Raw genomic sequence first — 10,175 nt, forward strand, 5'->3', positions numbered from 1 at the left:
GAGCTACTAAGGAAAAATATATCATGGTATACTCCCCTTTGATGTATTAAAAGTGCCACGCCAAGCACTAAATAAAGAGGGATTGGACAAAATACCTAAAAATAGAGAGTTTGACTGATATATTAGTCAGAAGATATTGACCAATTGCCTGACAAGAAGAAGAAAAAAGTCACGGTCTAATATTTTGCTGGACCAGCTTTAGCTTTGGTGACAACACATAATCACAGTGTTGTTTTTTTCATTCAACTTACACGATGTGAGTTCATTTTCCGCCAGGGTCCTGTACTGATGATGGGAGTCTCCAAGAGATTCTCAGTGGGGTTAAAGTGTGGACTCGGTGATGACCAATATATGTGTAAAAATTATGTTTCCTGCTCTCTGAGCCACTGTTTTTCAATTTGATCCCCATTAAACCTTGACATTGTCACCTTGGAATTTACCGGTGTGGTCATGGAAGAAAAGTACTGATGGACAAACCAGCTCATTCAGTGTATTCAGGTAGTCAGCTGACCTTTTGGTACACTTTTGGGTACATAGCATTGCCTAACCTAAACCTGACCAACTGAAGCAACCCCACACACTACCCCCACAGACCTGTAAGGTAAGTGCTTCATCCACGTCTGTTCTTGTCCTGATTTGTCAATCACCAGAGTATAACCACTCTCACTAGACTCATCACACCACATCACCTTTTTCCATATCTCCAAAGTCCAGCTTTGGTGTTTCGATCTTGATTTCACGATCATTTAGGTTTTTTTCCCCCGACCACATTTCTTCATTGAAGACGATGGCTCACCACTACTTCCTGGTTTTAATAATACACTGATTTTAGCAGTTTCATCACTCTTTTTAGTAGTATTCTTTGCCTGATGCAGGCCAATAATTTGTGCAAAAGTATATGCTTGATGCTCCCTGATAAGTGATGAAGCTTGAGATTATGGCATCAGCCTCTTAAATCTGAGGATTTGAGTTTTTTCTGTGACATCACTGTAGCCTTAAAATATTTGAATACTGAGTATATGCTGTTTGAGAAATGTTAATATCATGAAGGATAGTTTTCATTTGATCGATTAACTGGGAAAAATTGATTATTCTGGTAGGAAAATGATTAGTTGCAGTCGTTCTCTAAATACCCTTTGGTATCATTTGAAAACTGGTTCTTTTAGCACACATAGCAATTGAGTAAATGGTCTGGAAATGCTCTTGAATTTATTCAAATGCCTTTGAACTTTAAATAATAAAAATGAGGTAAGAGGACTCTCAATCCATCCACAGGAGGGAGTTGCAGCGCAGTGGGAGCTCACCGATCCGTATTGCTAACCTTACTGTCCTAGCAGAAAGCATTTACACTTCAAACACATCAAGATGAAGGGAACTGGATCAACTGTTATCACTCCACCACCTCTCCTTCCTCTGCACAGCAAAGCAGATGCTAAAGCATGCAAAAATTTAGCTTTCCAACACCACAGCTGAACCTGAAACAGATACGTGTTTCACTCCAGGAACTGCAGAGCACAAGCACTGACGGGAAAATGTGACAACTCAGCGTGGCTTTGAAGAACTCTATGAGGCGATGTACCTGAGAGTTTGCTCCTTTTGATCCGAGGCTGCCTGTCTGACTCTAGGTCAAGACACAAAACTGGAATCTATGCATTAGATTCATTACAGAATATAATAAATTAGCAAGTTTAGAGTTAATTTTCACATCTGGTTCTATGAAATGTTTTTGTCAAAGACAGGGAAATGTTTCTCCCCCTACTGAGCCTTTCTAGGGAGTGAGGGTTTGTTTACATGTACTTATATAACCCTGCTACGGCTGTCTGCAAGCTGATTTCTTAAATGGTGTGGAAATTGGAAAGCTATTTAGCTTATTAAAAATTAGGGGAGAAGCAAACCTGGAGGGTTATTGAGAAGTAAGCAGATTATTTCACATAACACTGCTTCATTGTTTTTTAAACATCACTTTGAGAGGCACACCTTTAAATTCAAATCTTTATACAATCTCTAAGCATTGTGGCGCTCTTGCACACACACCACTATCGCACTTCACTCTACAATATGCTGTTCAATTAATGTTCTTATCCTCAGGATGGAAATAGTTCTTTTATTTATTGCAAGTGGACGCTTGTAGAATGGTGTCTGTGGGGCTGCAAGAGATTAGCTATCAGGTCCAAGAACACTTAAGTCCACTCCCCAAACTCCATCCACAGAGCTGGACTCTGCTCAGTCAGCGAGTCCAACCATCCTCCTGCTTATGTCCCAGAGTTTCTTGGCTGTCTCCTCATCTGTGGCTTTGGGTAACAGCTCCTCCTCCTTGCAGTTAGCAAAGCACTTCCCCGACACTCCTTCCACCTCCGGGGAGCAGGCCAGATAGAGAGGAGTCTGGGCCCCCTCCAATGGACTCTTGAAAAAGACCAACGAGGCAAGGTAGAACAGCGGCTTTGCCAGGAGGGGGATTTGGATGTGTCTGCCTAGCCTGGTCCTCACGATCCCCGGGGTGAGAGCATTGACTGTGACCCCCGTCCCCTCGAGGCGACGGGCCAGCTCGAGCGTGAACAGAAGGTTGGCCAGTTTGCTCTGACTGTAGCAGAAGGCCTTATTGTAGTTATTTTCACTGTTCAGGTCATCGAAGTTGATGTGGCCATATTTGTAAAGTTTAGAGGAAACCACCACGATGCGGCTAGGGGCCGAAGCCTTCAGGAGGTCCAGCAGCAGGTGAGTGAGGAGGAAGTGACCCATGTGATTCACACCGAGCTGCATCTCAAAACCTTCGTCTGTCTTTGTGTAGGGACACTGGTAGACACCGGCGTTGTTGATGAGCACATCAACCTGGGATTCCTCCTGACAACAAAGATACATTTGAAACATTTAAGACCCCAATTAAGGTTTTATTACAACCTCTCCAGCATCCAGAGGCATTAACTGTCCATATGCATAACAAAAGATCAAATTTCAACCAAACAACTTAACTAAGTTTTTTCTTCCCTTAGAATGGACAGTTATGGTGGGACAATGCACATGAGCAGGGCTGGTCTGAGTATAATGAAGGAAATCAGTCTGTATTAACTTATTTAACAGACATGTATGCATTTTCCTGTCAATTTTCACTCATTTGACACACACAAATGCAATTTATGCTTGAATAAATAACCCCATACATGCTTGTAAAATGGGCCCAGCGGGCCCGTGGTAAATAAAGGGTTAAGTTAATTAATATAATACCTATTTTAATAAAACTTAAAGTATAGCACATTCTGGGTTGCAGAGACCTGCCTGAGACACCCAGTGGTTATACGAAGTATCTGCCAAATTCCTGAATATACAAGTAATGTTTTACATCTAAACCACTTTGACTTAAACTATGATGTGTACTTATAATGACATTATACCTGAATGCTAATAGGAAGGACAAAAATAAAGCCCCAAAGCATCTCAGTGTGTTATATAACAATCCAGTTAATCTGTAACTTTAATTCTAACTTCTGTAAGAAGCTAAAGTTTAATATGAACTTTGAATTACAGAAAAAATTGGAAATTATAAACTTTCTAATGGTGGAGGCTATACTGAATTCTATTAGATTGTATGTCTTTATCATTTAATTATATTAATTATGGAATGGTATGCTATAATAGCCTGTGGTTACAATTTTTCTTCATCAAACTAATACAGCATTATGAATTTACTATCTTGAATGTCTATTACAGTACTGTGCAAAAGTGTCAAGCCACCCTTTATTTCTTAAAAGTTTGCTCTGGTGAAGAGATTTATTGAAAAATGTGTATAACATACAGAAAAACACAATTTATAGAGCAAAAACAGAGTTTGCACTATCCTAAAAAGCTTGAAAGTCAATATTTGGTATGACCACCTTTATTCTTAAACACAGCCTGAGCTCTCTTAGGCTAGCTTTCTTCTCATTTCTTTAGGTAGTCTTCAGGAATAGTTTTTCAGGCTTCTTAATGCACATTCAAAGCTCTTCTTTGGATTGTTGCTGCCTTTTGTTCTGTTCTTTGCAATAATGTTGAGGTCTGAACTCTGGGGAGGCCAGTCCATGACTGATAGTGCTTTTAATGCACTGGCAGTGTATCAGTTCTTTCCTGGATGTTTTTCTCCTATTTCTTCAGTACATTATTTTATCTGCTGTAGACAGGTTTTTTAGGCCCAACGCTTTTCCCCTCCACTTCTCCAGTTCCCTCAAATTTCTTAAGGACACACTGCTGAGATATGCCAAGTTTTCAACAAACAGCTCTTTGGCAATCACCTTGTTGGTACAATAATATTATTTTATGCCTGTCAAACTGTGTTATCTTTGGCATTTTTGTATATTCAACTTAAGAAATGGGAAGAAATGTTACATTTTGTTATGAAAGACTGACAGTATGTGCCATTATGTGTAGCAATAACACTGTATCATCTCTTGAGTTAGGTGCTTTTTTATGCTACAAAGAGTCATAGTTCTGTGTTAAGTGACTAAAAAATATTGCTCTGAAAATTATCAGATACAAAGAGTGAACTGAAAATGAGTGAAAAGGCAAATCTCTAAGGAAAGACTTTCAAAGACCTTCAGAAAGCCTGGAGAATTATCAAGACCACTTTAAAAATGTCTGGCTCATTGGAAGCATAATATAAGAAAATGAGTGGTGGCTCAAAATTTGGCACAGTAATTAATGTATAGGAAGCTTTTTTGTGTTTGACCATCCTTTGTGGCTCCTCCTGTGTTTACTCTCATTTGTGACTCAATAGTCTAAGCACACAGAGTATTGTTTGTTGTATGAAATGTAAAGCCACCTGAGGAAAATCTGTTATATCGGACCACATAAACAAAATACTTGAAGCCTTTCAAAGATCACTGCTACACTTAAACAGTATCGTCTTTGCTGAAGCTTACAATAAAATAGGATATTAACTCTTAACATCTGCCAGGGGACCAACATTTCTAGACTGGCCCCTGTTGGACAATAGTTTATTTGCATCTGTAGTAAATGTGGGTTTGGGGTCCAATACTTAATTTCAGCACCAAGGACAGTCCCCTTGGAGCAATGCTCTGTTTTTTTCTGCTGAGTTGGGCTCAATAACAAACTGCACCACAGCTGGTAAATAAACTACAAACATCTCCACTCTTGCTTTGTTTGGGTTCTCATTTACCTGAGTCACCTCCTCACAGAAATTTCGGACTGATCTAAGAGAAGCCAGGTCCAGGTGTTTGATGACCACCTCCCCATTTTCTGGTCCTGCTTGCTTCTTGATGTCCTGGGCTGCCTCCTCGGCGCTCCGCAGGTCCCGGCAAGCCATAATGACCCGGGCGCGGAGCTTCAGAAGCTCCCCGGCCAGGGCCTTCCCTATCCCGCTGTTTGCCCCGGTCACGATGACTGTCTTGCCTCGCATAGTTTCTCCTGAATAACGGAGCAACTTAACGGCTTTCTGACGGGGGAATAAACGCCGCATAAGAAGCAGGACCCCACCGCCAACAACAGCGGCAATTAGCAGAGGAGCGGACATAAAAGCTGTGACGGGTGACAAGTCGTTGAGAGAAACGGTTATGTATCGACGGTAAAAGCTGACCCCGGAAATGATTATAGTTTAAGAGTTCACAGCCTGTCAGGCAACAACACATAATATAAATATTTGTTATGTATGTATATAGATATATGTATATATATATCTATGTATATATATATCTATATATATATATATATGCATGTGTATTTTTAAAGCAAGCACACGACTGAACGTATTGAGTAGGCTGAAACCGTTCACACGCTAACCAAGTTAGCAACATTAGCGACTTCAAATGGTCACACAAAATATCTTCCGGGTTATTTTCGTAACGGAACAAAAATAATCACGATATGCTAAACTAAACTGTACACCAGTTTGTTTTCACCGAAACAAATATAGTTTTTCCTAAAGATGTTTTCTATCGGCTACTACTTTTTAATTGAGCTTATAGAGGTCAGAAATATTACTTTACCTTTTTGTTTTTCATAATGTCATTTACCGCGATACCTGTATCAGCCACTAGATGGAGCTACATGAAAAGCCAAAAAAACTGCACAGACGAGATGAGACCTATTTTATTTTTCCCATATTCCCATTATTATTATTATTATTATTATTATTATTATTATTATTATTATTATTATTGTTATTATTTGTTCCAGCAGTTGAAATGATTATGAAATAACAAGTAATAAAAAATAACATATCTGACAGATGACTCTCCACCTCACATATATATTGCATTATAGTATGTGATCATATGTGGTGTAAAAGATTTTCAACTTATGTCTTAGTGGAGGTGGAAAGAAACATTTTCCACCTGGGCCTGTTCAGTAAGAGGTGCAGTGGTGGTCAGGATTGTCCATGATGGATAACTGATGTTACTTCCTCTCCACCGCAGCTTCGATGGGTGGGTCCAGTTTGCAGCCAATTACAATTTAAGATCCAGGCCTCCTGCTCTGTTTACTCAGTTTCTTAGTGTCACCAGCTCCAATGCTGCACCCCGAGAAGACCACAGTTAAGTACACTGTCCTTGCCACACCAGAGTGACAAAAGATCTCCATAATTTTGCTGCACGCATGGAAGGATCTCAGCCTCCTTAGGAAAGCCCCCTTTTTTGTGCACTGGCTCTGTGTTGGTGTTCCAGTTTGCCTGTTGTTGGTGTGGGTGCCCAGGCCATTTTGTACCTCAGCAAATACAAACTTCTATAATGATCCTGACAGGCTAGAGGTTTTTTCTTCATTCTTTCCTTTCTCTCTCTTTCTGTCTGAGAAACCTATATCTTTAACTCACAGGTAGAAGGTTGTGGGCAGGGATAGCTCAGTAGGCAGAGTGTCTGCCCCATGATCGGATGGTCGGGGGTTCGACCCCACTGAACGGCTACCCTGAGGTACCCCTGAGCAAGGTACCGTCCCTACACACTGCTCCCCGGGCGCTGCACTGGTGGCTGCCCACTGCTTCACTGGGTGAATGGGTTAAATGCAGAGGAGTAATTTCCCTTCGGGGACTAACACAACACACTTTACACTTTAGAGTTTGTTGCTGGCCTCCTTTGTCAGAGTCTCCTTTCCTGGACAGTAACTCCGTCTATCCGTCTGCAGTTTGAAAACCACTTTCTGAGCCTTTCTTCCTGGATCCAGACTCTCCTGAGGAGATTCATGAACACTGCCAGCAAAACGTACCTGAGACCTGTCAAACTCTGTCCCTGCACTTCTACATTAACAGCTGTTTCAGAATCTTGCCTGCCTGCCAGTAATCCCTCCAGAAACTGTCCAAGAAACAGAGAGATAATGCCTCAGAAGCCAATTAAAAATCTTACACAATAACTTTGTTCACTGAAACCATACCAAGCAAGCATACTCTACCAGTTGACCAGCTTCTTAATATAACACGAATACACATTAGAGCATGAGTGCAGATTTTCAGCATATAAGTGGTAACAATGTTTCAATCCTTTACAAAAACACACACTACTCACCCAGAACTTCATTTTTCAGGTCCTGCACAGCTCAAAGCCAAAGTCATGGTTGGTAAATTTATCATGCTTCCTACTCTCTTTCCTCTTTGGAGATCTACATTTTTGCTCTGGCTCATTAAACACAGTTTATAATGCTGCTGTGCCGACAAACTGCTCTATAAGGACAATTACAGAAAAACAAAGTGTTGCATAGTTGATGTCAACACAAACATTTTCCACAAATGACAGACAGACGGGTCAGAAAAAAAAGTAATATTCCCAGCATACTGTTTTCCCTAGAAATTGCATTTATCATTAATAATCAGTGGAGTCGAAAATGACTTACTACTGAACTAACATTTTTTAAGTGATGGCTATTGGGAATGTTAATGTATTTTTCATGGAGCCTGTCAGTAAACAATGTCATTATTTTTTTCCCCTCAGTTTTACTTGTTATAATTAAATTTTCTTGCCCTTTGACAGTTGGAATGAGCTTCTCTATAGATAGGTCGCCCTACCCTGAATCAGTTAAGCATAAAAAAATGGATGGATTAAATTTTTAGCCATATATGTTCAGACCATTAGATGGAACTATATGAGCACAAAACAAGAAAAAGTGACTGATAAGGGAGCTCGAGCTTCATATTTCTTGTTGGAAAATATGTCTTCTAATATTTCTTGTTGGTTTAAAGACATAGAAGAAGACTCTAAAAAACCTCAAACAGGAACAGACAATAACAAATAATCCTCCTGGGGCTTTAATTTGTTTGTTGAGGTGCTGACTCATAATCCATCCATGTATCGATCATATTCTGCTATACAAAAGGACTAGCTTCCTTTATAGCAGTTACGCTAATAGAGGAAATGACACCACGGTTGATTATTCACTTTCTCTGTAGATTCTCTCATAGCACAGTGAGCAATAACTGTACCTGTTAATACATATTTTGTGTGTTATTTTTCTCCTGTAAGAGGTTTGCTTCTTGGAATGAATTTGCCATGTAACCGGTTGAGGTTGTCGGTTATAGCCGGAGTAACTTAGAATTTCTGATTGGTGGACTTACTGCATACTGTAACATATGCGCATATGAATTTTAGCAGTAACACATTAAGAAAATGCTTACGCTGTTTCTAGTGCTCCATAATAAGGAGAGCAGTTCTTATCGAGGGAACAAGATTTCAATAGAAACATGTTTTATTTACAAAGAAAGACAAAATGATTCAGGTTTCGTGACCTACAGTGTAATGGTCCAAATGGCTGAAGGCCAAAAAAAGGTGAAACATTTAAACTCAAGAAATCTGTCCTCTCTCTATTCTTCTATTACACTTGGGGCAATTGCTTCACTCTTTCCGGCTGCATCTGAAACAAAGGCCCCTGAGTTTCACAGTGCTGAGTTCTGTAATGTGTTTTTAACAACTGCTCACAGCTAAACCATTCTTAACCTGTTATTAGTGATCTGTTCACCTTTTCTTTTGAAATAAATGTTTCGTAACAACCGACTACTTGCCCTTGCTTTTTTGGAAAAAGACATGACTAGTGTGCATTAGTAGTCCTAGACAAAATAAATTAGCTGTTTGTTTGTTAGCTCGTTTAAAAACTAAACATTTCCCTCCTAACCTCCAAAGTTTGTTGTTTTCATCTCACAACTCTCACTTAAAGTAATCTAAACACATTTCATAATATTCCTTTACCACATTAACTTAAAATATTACAGATAGCAGTTTTTTTGATGTCCCCAGAGTGTTATTTAAGTTTAACTTTAAGGACCTGGAGCTGATCCCAGATCACTTGTAGCACCCTGGACAGGTCGTCAGTCTCTCACAGCGCTGACACAGAGAGACAGACAAGAAATATACATCCTATGGCCAATTTAGAATCACGACTCATAAGTACATGGAAAACAAACAACACACAGAAAAGTCTCAGCTGCCTGGAAGGTTCAAACAAGATCATTTTCTTGTGAAATATTCGATTTGAAACTCAGGTCCTATAAAGCCCTTAATGCTCCCTGTGAATCTCCAGAATACTATAGTCACTAAAAACTGACATTTTATCGCGATGGCATTAGAGAAAAATTCATGAAGTCACTAAAACTGATTCAGTTTATTGACTGACACAACAAACAAAATTTAGCTGAGGAACTTAGTGACGACATCCTCTATTGTCTCTTGGTTCTACTTAAAGGTTCAAGTCATGTAACATTAGCATAAAAGTGGCTGCCTCTGTCAATGTTGTGAATAAATGACATTCATGTTCTAACAAAATTATTGTTGATAAAGTTATATTAAAAGAAAATTACCTCAACTTTGATATGATACATGTGATAGTTTAAAAAACAAATGCGTATTACATAGTGTGACCTCAATCTTGCAGAAAAGTCTATGTGTAGTGTGGTGTTTTTGCAGCCACAGAGCAATGTTGTCACAGTGTCACCACTTGGTGTCACTTGATGTGGCAACAGCATAAGAAATGTGTTTGTTTGCAGGGCAGGACCGCAAATACTATCAACATGCTTCATGGTAATCTAACCAGCATATTTCAGGAGTGTAAGGATGAACAGAGTCACACGGGGAGGCCTAAAAACATTTTTCAGTCTGTTACCCAAATAACTCAGGGAGCAGGGAACATTGCCTACATGTCACTCTTGAATATTTGAGGTACTTTTATCATTTCAAATAACATGTTTAACTGAGGCTTAAGATCTGTTGGGGACATTA

General features: G+C 39.5%; 1 protein-coding gene across 1 annotated transcript; it reads right to left on the reverse strand.

Moving 5' to 3' along the window:
* Positions 1-1,653: 1,653 nt before the first annotated feature.
* rdh14b (retinol dehydrogenase 14b) lies at positions 1,654-5,713 on the reverse strand. Its single transcript, XM_031730209.2, has 2 exons — positions 5,147-5,713; positions 1,654-2,841 (listed from the first exon to the last, which is right to left on the reverse strand). Exons 1-2 carry the CDS (start codon positions 5,498-5,500, stop codon positions 2,224-2,226), a joined length of 972 nt encoding a protein of 323 aa, XP_031586069.1. The 5' UTR covers positions 5,501-5,713; the 3' UTR covers positions 1,654-2,223.
* Between the last annotated feature and the right edge of the window lie 4,462 nt (positions 5,714-10,175).

This window comes from Oreochromis aureus, linkage group 15, assembly GCF_013358895.1.
Source record: "Oreochromis aureus strain Israel breed Guangdong linkage group 15, ZZ_aureus, whole genome shotgun sequence".
Taxonomy (NCBI): domain Eukaryota; kingdom Metazoa; phylum Chordata; class Actinopteri; order Cichliformes; family Cichlidae; genus Oreochromis; species Oreochromis aureus.

What these genes read in the sequence shown, in the direction of transcription:
- rdh14b (XM_031730209.2), bottom strand. Translation starts at nt 5,500, where the DNA reads ATGTCCGCTCCTCTGCTAATTGCCGCTGTTGTTGGCGGTGGGGTCCTG. An exon ending in TCTGTGAGGAGGTGACTCAG is followed by an intron (nt 2,842 to 5,146) that starts GTAAATGAGAAC and finishes CTTTGTTGTCAG; the next exon opens with GAGGAATCCCAGGTTGATGT.